Source organism: Pholis gunnellus (genome assembly GCF_910591455.1).
Source record: "Pholis gunnellus genome assembly, chromosome: 1".
NCBI classification, from domain to species: Eukaryota; Metazoa; Chordata; class Actinopteri; order Perciformes; family Pholidae; genus Pholis; species Pholis gunnellus.
In genome coordinates this window covers 31538360-31561336 of record NC_136528.1, presented here as the reverse complement: position 1 = coordinate 31561336, position 22977 = coordinate 31538360, and the positions used below count along the sequence as shown (strand labels likewise).

General features: G+C 41.8%; 1 protein-coding gene across 1 annotated transcript; it reads right to left on the bottom strand.

The window, feature by feature from the left end:
- Positions 1–4760: 4760 nt before the first annotated feature.
- Positions 4761–21170, bottom strand: vps35 (VPS35 retromer complex component). Its single transcript, XM_079172462.1, has 17 exons — positions 21097–21170; positions 19943–20041; positions 18934–19030; positions 18381–18504; positions 17342–17524; positions 14492–14711; positions 13110–13193; positions 12675–12784; positions 12347–12443; positions 11365–11513; positions 10503–10710; positions 8989–9144; positions 8476–8598; positions 8205–8384; positions 7324–7563; positions 7052–7195; positions 4761–6279 (listed from the first exon to the last, which is right to left on the bottom strand). Exons 1-17 carry the CDS (start codon positions 21097–21099, stop codon positions 6100–6102), a joined length of 2397 nt encoding a protein of 798 aa, XP_079028588.1. The 5' UTR covers positions 21100–21170; the 3' UTR covers positions 4761–6099.
- Between the last annotated feature and the right edge of the window lie 1807 nt (positions 21171–22977).

Sequence of the window (22977 nt, the reverse complement as noted above, 5' to 3'; positions counted from 1 at the left end):
AGAGGAGGAGATGGACAGTGAGGGGCAGGAGGAGGAGAATGATGAGCCTGTTCCAGATGGCTGTGCGGGGGAACTGCAGGCGGCAGAAAAGACAGTGGATGCGGCAGTAGTGACACCAGTGCCTGAAGTCAGCGGTCTGGCAGCGCCTGAAGCCCGGATGGTGGAGACGCCAGCGGCGACTACAGGTTCAGCGGTGGTGCCGGAGACAGCAGCAGGTGAGGCGGCGGCGGCGACAGAGATGGAAGCAAGGGCGGCGGCGGAGCCAGTGACAGCAGCAGCAGAAGCAGGGTTGGTGCCAGAGACTGCGCCAAGCCAGCTCGATCTGAGGGTCGGGGAGCCACGAGCCAGTGGAATGAAGGAGCAGGTCCAGGGCAAGACAGGCAAGAGCCGGGTGGGGAGATTGGCCGCGAGGACGCTAAAACCTGTGCTGTTGGAGGACCAGGGGGCGGAGTTACGGAGGAGAGCTGAGGAGCAGGCGGCGATGGGGTCCTCCCTGGACAGTGTGGTTCCTTATGACGTTGAGGCCTGTGGCTCCCAGCTGATGCTGGATGATCCCTCGGACTTGCATCTGTCAGACTGTCTGTCTGCCTGTCTCACTCATCACATATGTGACAGTTATATTTCACTCACTCACTCAGGACTTATAACTGTCTGCCTGTCTCACTCAATCACTCCACCTAACTGTCTGTCTGTCTCACGCACTCACTCCGTACAAATGACTGTCTGTCTGCCTGTCTCACTCATCACATATGTGACAGTTATATTTCACTCACTCACTCAGTACATATAACTTTCTGGCTGTCTCACTCACTCAGTACAAATGACAGTCTGTCTGCCTGTCTCACTCACTCACTCCACCTAACTGTCTGCCTGTCTCTGTGTCTATCTCTCTGTCTCACTCACTCACTCCACCTAACTTTCTGCCTGTCTCTGTGTCTATCTCTCTGTCTCACTCACTCAGTACATATAACCTTATGTCTGCCTGTCTCACGTAACTGTCTGCCTGTCTCACTCACTCATTCCACCTAACTGTATGACTGTCTCTGTGTCTATCTCTCTGTCTCACTCACTCAGTACATAAAACTGTCTGTCCGCCTGTCTCACTCATCACATATTTGACAGTTATACTTCACTCACTCACTCAGTACAAATGACCATCTATCTGCCTGTCTCACTCACTCACTTCACCTAACTGTCTGCTTGTCTCACTCACTCACTCCATCTAACTGTCTCTGCCTGTCTCACTCTCACTCCATCCAATTGTCTATATGCCTGTCTCACTCACTCCTTTCATCTAACTGTCTTTATACTGGTTTAAGTTACATGCTCAGTCTTTTATGCTCTTAAAACACATTTCAGGCTGAGAGGAGGCCAAAAGTGGATTTTGTGAAAGTAAACAAAGTTTCATAGATTTTCTTAAATAAAGTCAATCAGGACAGCTGATTTCACAGTTTCATGTAATTTCTATGCATATCTGCTGCTTTCAGTACTTTACTGCCTAGAGGTGCATTTTAACTTTTTTTGCTCTTAAAACACATTTCAGGCTGAGAGGAGGCCAAACGTGGAATTTGTGAAAGTAGGCTACACTACATGTATTTTAATTATTTTTCCCATTAGCTTATTTTCTCTTTGCACAGCTCCTGTCTTCCTCAGTTGCTCTGCTTCCAGTGCAGCTTGCTTTAAGTAGAGCTTTTATCCAATCAGATTTCGCATGCGGCTCTTCGGCCCCTCTGTTGCGGCTCCCTGAGTCCTCCGTCCACACAGCGTTTAAGCATTGTTTTCGAGATGATCTCCATCCAGACTTAAATGCCTGAAAACGAATATCACATGACTATTTACTTGCACTGGGCATGCAGTGGGTGCCGGTCCTACTGATTTCCCTTCCGTGCATGTGTTGTGTTCGCGTAACAGCAGTAGCTGTTTTCTGCCTCTATTGTCAGATTCATCACACATTCACAAACATATTGCTGGAGATCTAAAAGCCACATCTCATATATATTGCGGGGACTACGATTGTATAAGTGAGCACTACATCACAACCACGTAGAAATACATTGAAGAAAATATATTTATGGAAAGATCGCATCTGTCGTGGAAAATAATCTTTTTAACCTCCCGGTGAGAAATAATCGAGATGAGAAAACTCTTAAAATATAAAAACATATTTATTTAACAGACACTAATGATAATTCAGCTGAATGGATAGAGCTCTTTCCCCACAGATGGTTCGGAGATCTAACAACAAGGAATAGACAAAAACAGAGTATATGCACGTTATCTCGTCTCCTCCCTTCACCACCCCTTCACAGATGTCGTCCTCCTGTCTGCCGCTGCACAGACCAAGGCCGGTTCACAGCCTTTTCGTGGGAAGAGGGTTAGGTGGTGAAATAACACTACAGCAAGTCAGAAATGCTAAAATACCGATGAACTCATTTATCGTTAGGTTTTAAATGAGCCTGGTTGGCCTCATCTACATATATGCAGGTTTAAGCGATACAAGTTATACCTAAAAGAACGATATGATAAATTTCCACAACAGCATCAACCTGGATTCGAACTCTGTCGAGCAAAATAGTAATATATTCAATAACGGCCAAGCTACGTGATCCGCCACTTGCATTTTACGTCAGTGTCTAGCGCCTTTTCCTACGGGTGGCTAATCATGATTTGCAGACCCCCGCCCTCAGTAAACTATCAATGGATAAATCCAAAAGAAGAAAAGTCACAGAGGAAAATAGAGAGTTTAATTTTGCGTGGAAGTATTAATTTGCGTTCACTGCGAACGATGTTGGCTTACCTGTATGCTTGATATGTGGCGAGAAATTTGCAAACAACTAAAAATGTAATGTTGAAAGACGCTTCCAGAACAAACGCACAGCATTTGCTGGAAAGTATCACGCTGGATTTGAGCGAAAAAGAGCGATTCCTCAACTGCTGCAGCAAACTCTCCTTTTCATAAGAGTTTGATATTGTTATAACACGTAAAATAGCAACACAATGTCAACAAGTGTCTTTATTCTTGTTCTATAATTTCATAAATACAACAAACTATAGTTTTTGTATATATACTGTAATATAACTATATATAAAACTTTATAAACTGTGACATCAAATAGCTTTTGCGGCTCCAGACAAATTTTATTTGGTGGAAAATAGGGCAAAATGGCTCTTTGGATAGTAAAGCTTGCCGACCTCTGCTCTACACCAACGACTGCACCTCAGAGGACCCGTCTGTTAAACTCCTGAAGTTCGCAGACGACACAACGGTCATCGGCCTCATCAGGGACGGTGATGAGTCTGCGTACAGACAGGAGGTTGAACAGCTGGTCCTCTGGTGTGGTCAGAACAACCTGGAGCTAAACAGGCTCAAAACTGTGGAGATGACAGTGGACTTCAGGAGGAGCCCCCCAACGCTGCACCCCCCCCCTCCTCACCATACTCAACAACACTGTGTTTGTGGTGGAGACCTTCAAGTTTCTGGGATCCACAATCTCCCAGGACCTGAAGTGGGCTCCCAACATCAACACCATCAGGAAGAAGGCCCAGCAGAGGTTGTACTTCCTGTGCCAGCTCAGGAAGTTCAACCTGCCTCAGGAGCTGCTGATCCTGTTTTACTCAGCCATCATCCAGTCTGCTCTCTGCTCCTCTATCACTGTGTGGTTTGGATCGGCCACTAAACAGGACAGGAACAGACTACAACAGATTGTCAGGTCTGCAGAGAGAATCATTGGTTCCAGCCTGCCCTCCATCCTGGACTTGTTGATCTCCAGAATCAGGAAACGGGCAGGTAAGATCACTGCAGACCCATCTCACCCTGAACACAAGCTGTTCCAACTCCTCCCCACTGGTAGGCGCTACAGAGCTCTGTACGCCAAAACCACCAGACACAGGAACAGCTTCTTTCCGCTGGCCGTCACGCTCATGAACAATAAATAAGTAATATTGCACTACTACCTCTGATTGTATATTATATATATATACACTTTTTTTGGATATATTTATACTTATATTGTACATAGCTGTTAAATGTTTATAACTACATCTGTTCTACTTTTTTTGCTGCCCTTTTTTATTCTTATATATTTGTCTTTGTTTATTGTAAAATAGTGTATGTACATTGAGAGCGGAGTGGAGACCGGAGACAAATTCCTGCAAATGCATACAAGGCCAATAAAGCTGATTCTGATTCTGATGAAGAGGGGGTCTTTTCATCTTTTCAGCCGTTTCTTTTTCTGTTTTGGGATTTGGTCATCATGCCTCAGACACTGGATAAAACGTTATTCAAACATTTGCATGATGGGCAACCTAGTTTCTACGTCACTGGCTCTTATTTATAGACTGGTAAAGCTAATTTAAATCTTACATTGATGCCGTCACAAGTCGGTGGACAAAAAGGTCAGAGAGACAGGAATTTATTTTTTAATTGTGACCAGCAGCTCTAAAGCTCTGTCTGTCTGTCTGTCCTCTTAGGCCACAGTTTTCACTCAATGGGCCTGATATTTGGCAATGAGGTCAACTGTGGGGGTGCGAAGGCGTTTTTGTGTTCATGCCAAATGGCAACAAGGGGGTTCGACAAAAAAGCGCATTACTTAACAGATTTTCTGACTATGAATCGTTTGAGGCATCATTGCATAAAGCAAGAGTTCCCGTTTAATTTTTCCATGGCGGCCAAGTGTTTGTGAGCGTGGATGCATGAGTGGATGCGGCCATATGTGTGTACCTGTGTGTAAAATTAACAAAATGCAAAACTCTATTGTTAATATCAATTTTATTTCAGCAAATGACAATGATAATTGCTATTTAATCTTTATTTGATTTACAAGTAGGTTTACACAGATTTAAAAAGGGGAAAGAAATTGGTCAAAACAGATCAACAATAATAGCAAAGTAAGAGAAATCAGCAGACACGGTCGGTTGCTGCAGCAAACATGTACATCATAAGGTACTCAGTATGTCAACTTGTCAACTCGCATACAATCCTGAGGAATCACTGCACCCCCCCCAACCACAGAACAATCCGAAACGAAAGTGTCACCAAGCAACAGGATTTCATTGATCAACAAAATTATGAAGAAGTCAGACATTGTAGTTGGTGGTCCATATAGAGTAAACTGAAAACCAGGCCTTTTAGTACAAGCACACTAACACATGCAAACACATGCTGCAGTTCTGAATGTGTCAATCCATTGGTGAGAAGTCTAGAAAAAAACAAATGCATGAACTATGGAGTCCATATTGGGATGGAGAGACAAATCTGATTTAATTTAATTTTTTTAAATAAAAAAAAAAAGACGAGGAGAAATATGACAATTTGTGAGTTTTTTTTGGTAATAATTTGTAATTTCTCTGCAGTCCAGTTGGAATGGCAGAGTAATTAAGGACCATGCACGATTCTACACAATTCTAAACTGCATTGACAGACCAGATGAAAAGATGCTCTGTTCAAAAACATAGTTTGCATTTTTACTGTTGGGCCAAAGTTTGCTTATGCTGCGATTTGTCTGGTCTTCAGTTTGGTTGGTCCCAACCTCTTCAAAATGTGCAACGAAGCCACCCTAAAGAACAACAGAGCTATAGATGATTATTAAGGTTGTGGAAGCTAGCTCGCACAGCTGGAACACCACTACTAGATTCTGTAGCCGTTATACACTCACTAATACATTCACTTCTCCATATGGAAAGATGTGAACAAGTGAGGTGACACACCTCTGTCAGCTAATAAGTCTAATGTGACAATAAAATGATATAGGTTAAAGACAAATTAGTCGAGCAGGAATTCATGAAGGAATATGAATGCCCATGACTTGCCACAAGTGCACACTGAAACTTGGTGCAGTGTTGCTGGCACACGCTTCTTAAAATGTAACATCTCCAACCTGTTGCAGAATACAGTTCTGCTAGTGAGGGACAGTGAAGAAGAAATTATGCATTAACATTAACAATAATTATAATAATAAAAGGAAGGAGTGAGTTCTTTGAGCTCTTCTTGACATTTATTTTTTATCTCTGGCCTACAGGATGGGATGTTGTGTGTGCTGTTGTATATTTATGATCTAGTGAAACATCTAAGGATGGACTTCCTTCCAACCTCCAATCGTTTTAAAGGACCAGGCCCTCATAGGCGGGGCCCTCCGACTCAGGGGATTCTCTCTGCAGGCGAAGATGCTCCAGTGTGTTGTGGAAGTGTTTGTTGATCTGCTCCGTTTCCTCACTGGCCTCCAGGTTGGGAAGATCTTCCCTGATCTTCTGGATAAGTTGGTTTAATACCTGGACAGTCACCTGGAGGGGTGGAGGGTGAGGAACAGTGTTAAGACTTCCTGTTTGTAGTGCGACATGTATTGACTGCATTCACATCATATAGAAAGCAACCGTCTACGTGTTGTGAAGGTTCAAAATGTTGCTGCTGGAAGACTTATGTGCCCATACTGATTTAAAGTCATCGAAATAACAAAACTAAATGTTACAATTAGTCAACTGTCAAAATCAACAGATTTAGAGTTTTAGAGGCTGTGGAGTTTCCCTGATAGTTGGTTAGACAGTGAAGAAGAATGCATGCTAGCAAACAGGGGCGTAAACACTGCACAATGGTAATAGTTTTCAGACGTTATCTGAATCTGTGTGTACGCATAAAGCATCCGCCTGTCACCAACACAATTAATGACTCTCTGATATATAGACCTGCATCAGCATGGACTTTGCTTAGAAAACTCCACTTGGCACTTTCAATGTCAATTGTAGTTTTAATCTAACCTTAAATGTAATCATTCTAAAGACAAGGATGTATATCTACGTGTAATGGTCACTGCCACAGCAATACTTTCCCTGTCTGATATCTTTGTCCTGCACATGATCACCTGCAAAAAATCATGTAAACTTGGCAAGATATCAGCTCTGGCCAGGAGAAACCACCAATACCACCAAAGCAGGTTTCTCATTCACATTTCAGAAGTCAGGTTACTGCAGTGACGACAGTAACCAGGTTCCCTAAGAGCAGGCAAACAAAGAGGTAGGAACAGGCGTGTTAACCATGCAGACATCGGAGGTGTCCTACCGCATCGTTTTCCCTCTCATAGAAGCAGACATATCTGTTGAGGATTTCAATGAAGAGCTGGACTTGCAGCGATGGGTCCATACACTGGTTGGCAATCTTCAGGGCTTTCTTTAAACACTCCATCACTCGCTTGCCATCACGAATCTAAAAATGCAACATGAGTACTTAACAATGACAGCTGAGGAAACAGATTCGAGTTCAAATGTGTCAGAACAATGAACTTACCGGGCAAGTATTACACATATTAATAACAGAAAATTGTTGGAACACACCTCTTCCCCACTTTTGTCGGTGCTGTGACCTGACCAAAAGAGATGGGCGCAGATACTAACAGCTCGGCACTGGTCAGGCTTCTTCAGCAGCTTGGAGGCCGCCAGCGCACACTGAGTCCTCAGCGGCTCGTGGTTTTCCTCGCTGAAACATCGCATTCGCTCAAAGGTACCGATGATCAGTGTGATGGCTGCCAGCTGGGCTTTAGAGTCACTGATCTCATCCTCATACAGAGAGAAGGCCTGGGGGGGGGGTGAGAGAACAAATGCAAAAGGTGAACAAATGCAAAAGGTGATGTTGGTGGGCAAGGAGGGAGAGAAGAATGCCAATGAGACAAAAAGAGATAGCTCGAGGTTTAATGTTTACAATTTTCACCAACCATTGTCTCTGGAATTTCTTTAATTGCTTTTTGGTCTTGGTTAGTTGCCTAATTTGCAATATTACTGCACACAAAATACAGTATTGGCTGAAGCCAACTAATTATTGGTTAAAAGATATTTCCCTGTTTCCCGACTATTGTCTCAATCTTTTAAATTTGTACAGTAAATAAATAAAAACCTTCAGTGTTTGGTTTATCATGTGGTTCAGGGGTTGACACCACCTGTAGCTTTCCAACCAATCATCACATTTAACTCTTGACTTGCACATGAATCTATGAGGCCAGCTGGAACAAATGTATAACCATAGAGCCTAAAAATCACATTCTTTAGGCAGAGGCCGAGAGGGTTTACCATCTTAACTCGTCTCGCTTTCAGACCTGTACTTCGGTTAACTTTGTCAGGACCAAAGACGTGCTGCTTTCACGATGTAGCCTGTGTAGACATGGTGTAAGCCTGAATGCTCAAGAGAATCAAAGGCCTGACAGTTTTATTAAACATTGTACCTGTGACATGAACTCGTAAGCTACAGTCTCGTGGTTCTCGAAGCCAACCTCGCCTGCAGCCAGCGCCCCCTGCAGGAAGAGTCGAAGAGGCAGCTCAGCAAGCTCAGCTTTGATTAGCGCACTGATGGTCTGATGGGCGAAGGAGAAGATCTTCTGACACTTCTTTTCCCACTTGTCATCCTGATGGGAGACAAATTTGGGCCAATTTAAAAGGATGGACAAAACTAGAAATGCAGCATGTGCGATGTAGTAAAAAGGGACGTTTGCACACCGATGAAGAGTTTTCTTTGTATCTGAAGGCCAGTTGGTAGGCAGCGAACACCAGGGGAGGGAGTGTGTAGCGAATCCTTTGGTTTCCACCCGCCCCAAAGTGTTTCCGGGCTGTGTTCAGAATCTGACCACAAATCAGAGAGTTAACTTTAACAACAGTAAACAGGTCAATCAAAAAGTCACAGTTTGGGATGAGAAAGTTACAGAAACATGAGTTTTAAATGCTGTGGCGAACAGTCTTTTCTCTATCTGGACACAAAAAGGATCGTTTGACTGGACTAGTTTGGATACTACTTGGTACTGGGTTATTTTAGTCGATACCTAAAAAAGGCATAGAGTATTGATACCCAGCCCTAAATTACAGTCCACATCAAGTCTGAATGGACCAAAAGGCAAACACTACAACATGATTTCAAAATTGTTTGCAGAAATATGGTACAGCAGTAACAGTTAGGAGTATATACATCTAGTTTATTCAATGGCATGCTCATTTGATGTTGAGGAAAGGACCCACAAGATATTGTTGATCAGGATCTTCAGAGTGGAGCAGATGGATGAAACGACCCACAAGGCTCTGCTCCTCAGCAAAGTCCTCAGGGTCAGGATCGTCAGCTGGTTGGTCTGGCTGGTCCTGTATCAGTGTGGATACCAAGTTCAAGATGGAGTCCACCTAGAGAAACCAGGGAGGGAGAGAGGAGTTTACATTTGATGTACTTTTCTACAAATGTCCTTCCTGCCTTTGGCTGATGAAGCACTCTGCTGAGGTAATGAGTCAGAGACTGGTGGTACAACAACTTGTGAGGCTCCAGTGACTTACGGTTAAATCGACAGGTTTTGATTGGGCAGCGCTACAGATGTTTCCTTGTACACATTAATCTAGAATACATAGCTGATACTTGATTCATAGCTTTATGTTAAGAGGTTACAGCATAACTAGGGCCCCTACCCCAATAAAGACATGCGCCTCTTCAAAACTGCAACTACACATTTGGATCAAGGGAACCGCAAAAACTGTGATTGGCCACTTGTTTTCTCCCACAAGTTTCTTATGCCTGCAGAGGTTGTTGATAGTGAAGATAGCATAAGGAAGTTGAAGAAAGATTCAACAGACATACATCTTGCTAATAATTAACCGTCTACACTGCATTGGCTGCTAGGGATGGGTATCATTTTACTAGAATGCTTATCGATACTGCTTATCTGTTCAGTTCCTTATCGGTTCTTTTGGATTATCTTGTGAGAAAAAAAACGACTTTTGGTTTCTTATTCTTATATGTAAACAAATAGTCTTTCTTGAGGAGCAATGCAAAAAGTTCCAAAATCTTTAAAACACATTCACAGCTAAACAATTAGCTCAGCAATTAGCTTTCATATATCAAACTATTCTTATTAGCAAAGTCCGTATGGCATCACTAACGTTACGGACGGCCGCTAGATCAGTTGAAAATTGTGTATTTCTGCAGATTGATGTTCTGCTTGTTCGCCAAAGGTTTTGATAAATTGGTTTCTTCCTTTACTTGTGAGGGTTTTATTTTTAATTTGTGACAACGAGAGTCCTCAGCATCTACTGGAATAAAATTTTGCCACAATCTAGCTCCAGTTCCATCATTGTGTGCCTAGCTACCGTCCCTCTAAATCACAAAGTGAAGGGAAAAAGCAGGACATCTGATCAGCCTGATAATTAATGATACCCCATCTAATGTGTTGTCAAAGGGAGAACTCTGACACTACTTTAAGAAGTCTAAACCTACACCATAATTATCTGAGGTTAGTTTCCTAATAACTATTGCGTCAACTATTATTTCGGCTTAAGGTCTTTCCTAACGATCTTCAAGTTGCAACCCAATCCAGTACTCTCTGGAATTGAGTTAAGGTTGGACAATTGTACAGCAGTAATTTACGTCCACAAGCAATGTTCTGTGCCAGTGGACGGTGTAGGGGTCAGGGTGTAGCATGTCTGACTTTCATGACTGCCCATCCCGTCACAAACCAACGATTAATGTCCTTAGTAGTAATTAAGAATCTGACCTGTTCCTGTGCCAGAATGGTGGTGTTGTAGTCCAGTGTGTTGCTCAGCACATAGCAGCTCATGCTCTTACGCGACTCGAAGTCAAAGTACTCGAAGAGTGGCGGGAAGTGCTTGAGCTGCAGCACAGTCAGGATGTTGTTGTAGGTATCCACTGGGATCTTTAACAGTCGGGTCAGTTCCTTTGACACTGCACTGCTGGTCGCTATGCTGGGGGAGGGAGAGGAACGGAGAGGGTAAAAGTGAGACACACAAGTGTGACAGCAAGCGAGGCAAAGAGTATTTCAATTGTCAATCACTATATCCACTCTATCCTTTCTGTGACCATGTTTGTGACTAAACAGTGTATTTGGAGTATGACGGTATCCAGGTTTCTGATCACTCAGATATCTCTCTAACTCAAATGGCTTCCACTCTGTTTTTCTCATTTCCGTTTTTTAAAGTCTTTTTTCTGGGTCTCTCCTACCGTTACCTTGGGGTGGATCGGTTTGTGTGTTTGTCAAGGGGGTCAAGTGTACTCAGATGTGGGTCCCTGATGTGAAAGCACCCTTTGTCTTTAACTCGCACACGCTGAACAGAAATTCTAGCGCACGAGTTAAGCCTCGGCTTTACTGTCCACAGGAAGGAGGTTATTTTATTCTTATTGATAATATGCCAGCATTTCAGTGACTTGACTGTCAAAGTAAGAATTGTGGCCATTGAGCAACTGTTTAATATTTACATTTTCTTAAATAAATGAAGAAAAAAAAAAATATTCAATATTAGGCTTATTTTTCCTACATACTGAACAGTGAATCTTTCCTACACGTAGCAGCCTCACTGTTACAAAGACATTTATTGTATTTCAGGACTTTGAGGACTTACTGTTCCAGGTTGAGCTTGTTGAATATCTCCACAGTGCTCTCCAGGACTTTATCTACATAGTCAACACGGTCTGGGTAGCATTTCATGGCTAAGTTAATGAGAGAGACCTGAAGAGAGACCACGTCCTCTGATGGCATGTCCTGGCGAGACTAAAGGAGGAATCACAGAAAAAGAAAACGTCAGTTTGTTTCTAACTTAAACTTAAGAGTCCCCATAGCTTGGGAGGGATAAGACTGTTTTACTGGATTATCATTCTGACAGTCACAGTTGACATGAATGAAAATTTAAAGTTTAAGCAGACCTATAATTGGATGTTTTTGTCTAATTTATGGAGGATTTTTTTTACTAATTAAAAGAGAAATACCTACAGTGTTCAGTCCTAAAAAGACAGCGCAAGAAGTTCATTTTAAATCCATCTGGATATTTCATTGTGTTCCATTGTGTTCCTTTACACAGAACATCAACCCATTCCTGGAGCTGTGTGACCCTCCATCACAGAACTGAACTGGTGCTCAATGGTGGAGGCTATCTCTGGCCACACAGCAACATCACTCAGGTTGCTCATTTTTTTGTGTGGAACCATTTCCCTACTGCCCCACTCCACTTCATACTGCTTCACTGAGCCACCCTGTGAGAGTACACCAGAGCCACGAGAAACAGTCAAATTCCTTGTATGGTCAAACATACTTGACCAATAAAGCTGATTCTAAATAAAGCGACTGCATCCATAGAAAAGCCATGTAAGAAGTGGTATGGCAATGATATGAGGTCTAATCTAGTCAGATTGCTGCTGTGACCTTTGCAGAAAAGTGAGTGAGCGAATCAAAGTAGAGTAGGAGAGAAAACACAGATATACACTCCTGATTAAAATGGCTGATGTCATATGAAAATAACTTGACCTCACCTTGAGAAATAAAACATTTTTAGTGAGTACAGACTGATGACATGGTCTTGCTGACTGGGTAAACTTCATTTAACCTACTTGAATGACAGTGGCCACTTGCTGAGAGAAGATGTCAAACAGTTTAATCTCAGCTGGAATGCCAGGGCCATCTTCTCGATGAGCAAAGAGAGCGAGTCTGAAAAACAAAACTGAAATTAGAGAAAATCTGAATACATTCACACACAGGTAGTCCTGTTCAAATCCACTGCTTGAGCTTGTTAATTAAATGTACAGTCACTTAATTATACTACTGATCCTCATCACATCTTCCTTTTTACACAGACAATCCAGATATGCTACACCTGGGAAAAAAACAAGTGAGTTTGTATTTCCATTAGCTTTGGTCATACAGTGAATCAAAGCATACCTGTCAATGAGGGCAATGATGATGTTCTTGACATTGACATGTTGATGGAGGTCAGCACAGGAACGCAGGAACGGGTTCAGGGTCTGAAGGTGGAACTCATCTGGGAAAACCTTACAAGAGACAAAGACCATTTTAGTTCAGCAGCTTTACTTATTCTTTATTAAACTGCAACAGTGCAATCTAGTGTACTAATCATAACTTAAGTATTAATATCCAGGCCATTTATTGTAGTGCCAGAAACGTCATTGGTGACCAGAGGATTGCATTGTATGATATCTAATAAATATCAGAAAAGTCAGATATTCTTTTCCATCCACTGTCTCTCTCTCTCTCACACACACACACACACACACACACACCTTGAATATCCGTTTGTATTGTGCAAACCTGTGTTGCACAATGACAATAATGAAACCTTGAATCCTCGATGTGTACCTGAATGATGCACTCCATTAGATACTCCTGAGCCAACGAGTCTCTGCAGTTCACAACCTGTTCCAGCACTCCAGCAAGAACAACCTGTGGAGAGAGAGAGAAACAAAGAGGAAACCAGTTTTACCAGCCAGATGCCAAATAGCTAAATGATTGTACAGTATACATGTCAAATGCAGCAAATACAATACTTAAGAGGGGAAAAGCAGAGACAACTCAGAATCAATTGAAACTAAATTCTTTGAATTCTTTGAAAGGCCATCTGGTGTGCTGCCACACTGATTTGTGTCCCAATACGGCAGTTTAAGTTATACAGTAACAAAACTAATTGAAACAAAAACGGTCACCAGCAGACTGTTACAAGGTGTAGATAGTTTACCATCATCGTATAAGATGGCTGATGAAAGAAGTTAAATTCCTGGCTGGTGTCTATTCAATGTGCTAGATAATGAGTCAATGCACTGAACCCAGCATGTACAGATGGGTCAGGAGTAGGACAGCACTCAACTTAAATTGTGTTTTAGGTTTCGGGCAGACGCCTGTCCTAGTGGACAGTTTGTCTTAAAGAATTCAATTCAATTATACTTCAAATACTTTATTTGTCCCACAAAAGGCAATTCAAGGTCAGCAAAACATTCAACAAATCTTAAAATACATATATGACAAACGTGTTTCAAATGCATACACAGGAATTAGTAACATCACAAAGCTCAAAAGTGAAAGTGTACTTATTATTCTGCACACAATGTATACTGACCAGTACTTGTACTGTGGCTGTTAACATTTGTGGAATAAAACCAAACATCCTCCTGTGGTTGTTCTGAAATGCATCCATGGAGAGCCTCATCTCTTTATGGATGATTGAGAGCTTATATTGGTGTTGGTCCCCGACATTGTTTTGATTCCTCTCCAGGCTGAACGCATGACACCATGATTCAATTTATCTGCAATTGTATTCCTCTAGCCTAATCTTGCCTGTCTCACTTAACCTTTCTCTCTCTGAATAACTGGTTGGGATGCAAGAGCAAGCACAACAGAGTGGTGGCAGTGGTATCAAGAATGGACAGGGGGAAGAGTCTGTATGCTCTGGGAACAGACCCGTTACATTTGTCCAGTACCTCTTGCAGAACAGTCAATGTACCGATGATATGCAGGTATAACAGCATCCAGGGGACGGTGGATTAGAAGGCAGATCTGTAGATATCTTTAGGTGATGTATAGTGCGTCTAACTAAACTTCATACTCAGCTAAATTTAGGCCTTCTCCTAACATTGAATCTTATATTTATTAGAATTAGCTATAGACCCAAATAAAATCACTATAAACTGAAATTATAATCTTATTTTATAAATCTTATTGGAAACAACATACATACACAAACACACCTGTTTGTACTTTTCCACGTTGACACCCTCCAGCTGGCTGAGGCGAACTAGGTTGGTTCCCACCAGAATCCTGAGTTCTTGTCGTTCCTTTTCTCTCTTCTCTCGGTCTCGGCTGTGACCCTGATGCTGCATTCGGACCCATAACTTGTTCATTTCTGCAAAGTTCAGGAGGATGAAGTCGATTGAGTCATTGATGTCACCGGTCATCTCCTCTGTTCCCCTGTGGAGTAAACGCAACAAGTTTAGAAATGGGACGCACATCAAAATATTCAAAGCCTGGGATACATTGTGGCATGTATGTGAGCCAAACAAGGCATCTAAACAAGGCATCTAAACTGTGACACAATGATTACATCATGTGATGTTTTCACCACAAGTGTAATGAAGTTGGGTTGAATGAGGTGCTACTCAGCTACAGTAGACAGCAGTCGGCACACCCTGAATAGGCAGACAGTTCGGACACAGAAGCAAAGTCATGTATTGCTCTGGACAGGGGGCAGAAGCAACACAGATTTTAGCCACCGCAAAGAAAGGCCCACCAAAAAAAATATATATATATTCCAACGGGAAAGTGAAACTTATCTATACTTAAAGGAGTTCTGTGGCTTTGAAGGGAGCATAGATACGTTTCACTTTCAGTTGACGTCCTTGTCAGAAATCGTGTCTGAAGGCAAGATAAATTGGTGAAAATATGATTTACTGATAAAGATTATTTTAGGTGGCTAATATACGTTTTGTTGCTGCCCCAGTCCACAGCGGTACTTTGCTTTGTTCCCGTGTTGGTACCTCTATCTGTTTCTCAAACTGGGGTTGTCTGACCACCATCTACTGTTTGTAATACCCCGACTAAAGACTATGACTAGAGCCTCGACAACCCCACTTCAACACCTGCACCATACCTAAACACCGACACTCTGACAAACCCCAGCTGTTGCTGTAAGGTACCCTGCTGCCATCTAGTGGATCCATTTTGTTGTTTAACAGTTTGTTCCCACTTGACTGGTGAAATACAGTATATAATTATATTTAAATTGGCCAACTGTTACATAGCTGTCAGTGCCAAAAAATAAAATAAAAAAAATAACTTGAATCGCACCGTGACCTTAAACTCAGATTGAATCATGAATCATGAGAATGGAGAGACCCATAGTCTTTGCCCCGTTCAGAGAGCTGGAATCAGGACTTCAACCTATGGATTCAGTGAGTTAGCTGTTGGCTACAGCTTGAGACTTATTTGCTTTTTAGAATATATTAATTTATATTTTGTATGCTGAATAAGATACCAGCAGTCTTACTATCTTACTTCGATACTAAAGAAAACGTAAACACGTCATGAGTTTCAGGCAAGTTCTGGAGTTCATTGATAATGCTATCCTCAGAAAGAGTCACACTGAATCCAAAAGTATGTGTACGGTGTCTGTGTTCAAATTGGAGCCATCAATCCAAGAAGGAGTACAACGTCTTTGTTTTAAAGTACCCTAAGTGGCTCCATGAGGTGTGTGTCACACAGCTTTCTCCAGGGTAGGTCATTCATTTTATCTACCGGCCAGAGAGGCCAAAGTCTGAACTTATTTGCATTTGGTGACTGACGACTGTTCATTTTGGCGAAGGTTGTACCTTCCCGATAATGTGCACATACCATCCTGGACCGTGTATCGTCAATGTGATAAATTGTTGCCAAATTGTTAGATTGACAGACGCTGGTAGTTTCTATGACTTGAATCCCTGGATATTGAATGTTCATCTTCTTGTACTGAAGTAGCACATCATATGACATGGTTAAGCTATGTTTGAGACTGAGACAATTATGAGAAATACTGACATACTAAATATGAATTTGATTCTGTTGCCAAAATAATGTTTACACAAAGGTAGATCTCCTCCTGTTTTTTATTATTTAAAGTAATTATCTCTTACACACTTTTACAAGACACAGTTATTAAAGGTAGCCTATAATTTTTTATGAATTATTTTGATTAGAATACTTCAAAATGTATATTATTTGCTTATATTAACTATATGCTTTAGTAGGCCTTTTTGTGGCAATCATGTTCTCAGATGTCTTGTAATGTAGCTAATATTATGTTCTAGATGTCTGTATGAACTTTAGTATTCGATAAGGTTGGACAAAAGCTGATTAAATAGAAAAAATAAATAGAAAAGAATACTTTATTTGTATTTATTTGTACTTTATTTTATTCATTTCACTGAAGGCACCGGTGAAATTACCTTTCATTTCACCGGTGCCTTCAGGCACACATCATGTGGCTATGCACCAACATGATATGTGGATAAGAGAGTTGGTGGATGTGGTAAACTGAAGAGTTAGGTTAAGTAATAACAACAAGGAACCTGTACTCGAGTACCTTAAGGGTAGTGGACTGACGGCATCATTGAATACCCTCTATAACTGGGTTTACTTTACTAGTAGAATAATGTTAAAGTCCTATGATTTGTTTATTTTTCAGTTAATCGTCGCTGAGATGTACCGAGTTGTTCTTATTTTAAAAAAACTTAAAATAAATGTTTAATAAACATATTAGATATTATTTCATTTTTTATCAGAATCACAATTTTTTTCTTTCCAGATTTCCATCTATAAATTTGAAATTGTGGGAAATATCTTCACTACATACATTTTGATATACATATAGATTGTTTTGGAATTTCAGTGAAAAGCTTATTCTAGTCGTTCCCTATCTCCTCGATTTCCTGTGATCTCACTCCCAGTCCGTATTCAAACCTGAAGTTACGTAATTACAGAGTGAATTCTGATGGTGGCATCTCAGAAAAGCATGCTATGGGAAAGTGCATTGGATTAGAGACACAAAGACCAAAGGCTTGTCTTACTCTGGCTGCTCTCCATCATCTGGCAGTATGTTGCGGGTGCACTGCAACAGGTAGTTTCTGAGGAAGAGGCCCCTGAGTGGGTGCTGGACTCCGCGACACATCTCGACCAGGTCCTTCAGAATGTCCTTACGAGACTGGGGGAAGGAGCGAACGTACACCACACCCACTGTGATCAGCAGATAGCTGGGGAGAGAGGGGGAAAGCAAGGAGGGTTGATGGTAAGAAGTTCATAAGTACCAATACTTTAAAGTATAAACTCCAACAAAAAGTGTGTATGAAGCACGACAACTACAGTGGCTTCAGAATGAATGCAGACCCCCTTCACTTTTTGTCACTATTTTGTGTTGTAGTTGCAGCAAATAGATAAAATTGCCATTTTAACCTGTCAGTCTACAGTCGATCTCCCATGATGACAAAGTGTACAAATATTTTGTCAAAAGCATTTGCTTGTTTCTTTTATCGGAAATTTATTAAGTTGTTTGAATTGATTTTTTGGCTGTTTTGTATGAAGTCTGTTTCATGTGAGCTTTTTATGCCGTTGTCTCTCCCTCACACACACACACACACACACACACACACACACACACACACACACACACACACACACACACACACACACACACACACACACACACACACACACACACACACACACACACACACACACACACACACACACACACCCCTTTCCTGTGTACAGTGTGTCATCATTATCATGTAGAGGTGCGCCGATACTTTGGCAGGTAAAAAAAAAAAAAAAACGAGAAGGAAGTTCTGTTGTTATTTGGTCACTTTATTTACACAATGGAACTTACAACAGGTTCAGGGAGTTCCGTTTTAGACCCTAATCTTGAGTATGGCGTCCCCATGCTGGCTACCCAGAGAGATAAGCTGAAGTAGTTAGTTGGTCTTCTTTGCCCCAGCAGGGAAACTCACCTTTTACACCCAATATAGCCAAACTGAGGAATTTATTGATTCAATCGACAACATTTACCACCAACACTGATTGGACAAACTTCTCTTTTAATGTGATACTCACAGCCTGGGAATGATGTTGCCTGCATACTGGACCAGCTCATAGAGATCTGCCACCTTGCGTCCTTTGGCAAACTCATCAGTCAGATAAACTTCTAGGTAGTGGAGTTCGTCAGAGATAGCCATATCTGAAAAGACTGTTAGGGACCAGCGCAAACCCACCATGATTCACCCACACACAAAAACTAGAAAAGTGCTGTGATTAGAGTGCAGATCTCCGTCAGGTGTGTCTGTAACAACCGCTGCCGTTTTGAGGTTCAAAAGGTGCATAATACGAGACTGGGAGCATTTCAATTACCTCTAAATGGTTCTCAGCATAGCGACGCCTGAGCCGGCACCTTGTAGCTAACGGTGCTTACAGTGCAAACATCCTGGCAGTGCTAACAGGGGGTAACCGGTGGTGGGTGGGGGTTACACTTCCACGACGATGCTGTCTGTCGAGACGGAGTTATCAGCTGTAACCGCCATAAGAGCGCAGTACAGAGCGGCAGAAGCAAGCTAACCAGTGGGGCACGCTCACATGCATCAACATGTACTAAAAGAACTGTAAAGGATACATAGCTCATAGTAGCTCTTTGGAGAAAGCATGGAGGTCCTCAGCTCACCCAGCATGTTAGAGGCGTGCTTCAGAGCATCCATCAGCTTGTTCTTGTCCTGCAACAGAATTAAGCTATGAACATGCAAAATAATCCCAACGAGATATGACCTCCAATGTTGGACATTCAGCTGAATCCCAAAATGCAGCATTCACTCATACAAAGTAGTTGGCGATAGCTGGCCTTTCATAATCTATAGCTTTGTGGGTGTGTTGCGTTGAACATATAATTTACATACTCTGCTCTGACTAGACAAGGTAGTCCTCATTGTACATTGTTTGCTGCACAATTGCGCAATTTGTTTCCCTGAGAACAGAATTCAATGACACAAGCACTTCCAGCACAGACACAGGGCTGAGCGGGCATGACTGAGCTCTGTATCTGTGCTGGAAGTGCTCGCCACTTCTCCTGTGGTGAAGGAATTCGCGCTTCCCTTTCTGAAGGAACCCAAACCAGCTAGATTGGCTCGCATATGGTTGTTGCTTGCAGTGTGTCAAAGGATATTTGCATAATGTTGAGGCCCCCTTTATTTTCCTCTCTAGTGCCACTGAGCACCCTTTCAATCTCTGCGAGAGGTGTCGGGCTGGAACGCCAGGCCCCATTCAAATTAAATAGCAGATTATTGCTCTCCAATCTTTTCAGCATGTATTTGTAAGGCAGGTTTAGTCTTCCAAAATAAATCTGAACACAATATTACACAGGAGAACTTTTGAGTGGTAAACTTTATAAATCCAGACCCCTAAAATTCTTGGTTGTTTAAAAAAAGGGATCAGGTGGTGAGCACCAACAGTTATTACTACACTGACAGTATGAACAAATGCTGCTATCTAAAATGCATTAGCGAGCTGAATGACTTGAATATTGATTTGCAAGAAAATTGGTTTGTGGGCTACGCACAGGGCTGTGAACCAATGGTTTAAACAATTATCACAACCATAATGATATCTATAACACACTGAAAGCAGCCTACCAGGCATCGCTTCATCTGGAACGACTGGACCTTGACAGCCTGCACAGCTTCATCAAGAAGCTTCTCCTGTTCATCCTGGGGAGACTGCTGTGTGGTTGGCTGTAATACCAAAGAACAGAAACACTTATTTCAATATTAGCTTCATTTACAAACAACTGTTTGTACACAGTGCTGAATAATCAAGAATGTCATTGAACACCAATGCTGTCATGCAATGCTATGCCACCTTTGTATTCGACATTACAGCATCTAGCTAGCTTAGTGTACTTTGCAGTTGACTTTGCTCCAATGGACTGGACTGAATTACAAAACATAGAACCATGGAGGACCTCAACAACATCACCTCATCAGGTTGTTTTCCTGTCATCGAATTCAAAGCATGCAGGTTCGTACTGACAGTGGCTATGCAGTATGTAAAAACCTGGCTACCCAAAATAAGTTAATTTCTCTTCTCAATCCCAATTCGCATTAATGCACAATCAATGTAAGCTAATGTATCATTGGCTTACATTACCTAAATGCTCGCGAGTGGCGCAGGCATGTCCGCAAGACAAATATTCCTACAGTAGTATAAGTACGAAATAATGTATGAAGTATAGCATATATGTTCAGGCCCTTTTGCCGTTTCGGCATAGCACGGCATCGCACTGCTGCTAACCAGCTGACACAACTTCTGTTTATTTTACGCTGAAACGAGCTCAGGCCATAACATTTAGCTAGCTTCAGTGAAACATGACACACCAAGCGGAAGAGTAGCGCTACGCTAACAACAGCTAGCGCTAGTTTTCACACTGTCACTTGTGTTGTCCCGAAAATCAGAGGCTAACGTTACACTTACTGGCTCGTTTGATCCAACACATAACACGGACTTTAAGGATATGATGAATGTATTATAGATAACGTGAATAAAATACGTTTCAGTAAAACTGACGTTAGCTACTAGCTTGCAGTCAGCTGCAGGATGTTAGCCTAGCTAGCCGCTGTCTGACGTTGCCTCAGAAGCGTTAGGCCATAGTGCCGCTCACTAACAAGTCTTATAGGTTAAGGTACACACTTGAAATGAGCTATTCCATTGACCGAAAGTGAACACAGGCGAGTAGCCAGTGAAAACATGCAAAGGCATAGAATAGTTCTGTATTTGGAAAACTGCTTACCATGATTATTAGATGTGTGTCAGATCAGTCGGAGAGGTTGGCCTGTCATGTGACTCACATTAACGCTGCCTTCAATGTCTGCACTCAGCTACCACATGAGAGAACAGGCGTGGCCAGTGATGAGTACAAGATATGAGTGAGTTGGACAAAGTCATCATTCATCTGCTCAGAGAATCATATACCACCATGAGCAGCACAACACATTATAACAGTAACAGTAACATAACATAGTGCTTGAACACGTTAAAACATTTACAAAAACAAAACAAAAACGTAATCACATTTGATACAAGAACTGCAATGTTATTTATTACTCTCAACTTACCAACACACGATAACCACTACACTGTTGTCAGATGTTATGTTTAGTAACCTTCAGGGCACGTTGCCTGAAGGTTGCTAGATGGTTATATTTGTAAAGATACAATGTTATTGCAAACATTTTAGTTAAAGATGCATTTGAAACAACTCCCTTGGGTGCGTTTTTGACATAAATATAGTTTTCTCTGTTTTGTTTTGAGCATGCATTATCTTACACAATGCAAGCCATGCATCACACCAAAAGGGACAACATACTGAAGACCATTCATACACATTGTCATGCGAAATGGATACAACGTGACAACACTAGTATACGGCTAACTGTACTTGAGTATTATCTTACCAATAATTGAAACATTATATGTAATCACTAAGAAATCCTGATCAATGTCTGTTTTCTTCATTGTCAATTTCTTCATCATCAAATGAGTTCTTGCACCGAGCTGCATGGGCACATCCACATGCCCTACTGCAATACAAAGATTCTCACTTTCCTTCCATCCACAGATTGTCAGCTCCAACCATCTGGCATGTACAGGTACCTTGGTTAAAATCTGGGGATTGAGTTGCTGGTGGACTTTAGGTCGTACAGTTTGCATCCAATCTGTTCTTCCAGTGTTTCAGCAGTGCCTTCACCTTCTCCACAACATTGGTGAGGACACTTTCCATACAGTCCTTTTTTTCACAAGCAAGAACAGAGGAAGTCTGTCTGTATGTATGCTGTAAAGATTGTAAAGCCCTCTAAGCCACATTTGGGATTTCTAATATTGGGCTGAATAAATAAAATGGATTTGAATTGAATTTTGCATTTTGATAACATGCACTTCGATGTGGCGTGATTTCTTGGCTGTTACTGTTTTAGTTCACATTTCTTGATTCAGTTGGTGTGCAAACACAAGAAAGGCAATTGCAATATATAATATATCTCTAGCTAGCACCAACTAATTAGCATTAGTTTGTTTTTTATCAATAACTAAGATCATACTTGCACATGAGATGCATCATTTTGCAAATATCTTCAAAATGACGCCAGCAAATTCAAAAGTTTGGTGTGTAGAATTTAGTTGCGTCTAGTGGAAAGGACTTGGCAGAATTGGTTTGATCCCGAGGTGGCTGGCCCTTCTGTGTGGAGTTCACATGTACTCCCGTTGTTAGAGTGGGTTTCCTCTGGGTTCTCCCGCTTTCTTCCACAGTCCAAAGACAAACCCTAGACTCTGAATAGGATAAGCGGTTACAGATAATGGAAGGATGGGTGGATGGGTGGATGGATGGATGGATGGATGCTTTAAAGATCCAGTGTGTAGGGTTTGGCGTTATCTAGTGGTGAGGTCGTACATTTCAACTAGTTGAAACTTCTCCTGTGCCAAGTGTTTCCGGAGAACTACCTACGGTGGCCAATGTGAAAACGCGAATGTTTTTGTAAGTAGCATATAGGCCCAGTCCCAATGTCCCCCTAAAGCCTCAAACCCTGAACCCTCAAGGACTTACTGACGTCACCTGGTAAGTGGTTGAGTGTGAGAGACTGTGAGGGCTTGAAATGGTATAAATAGGAATGGGACA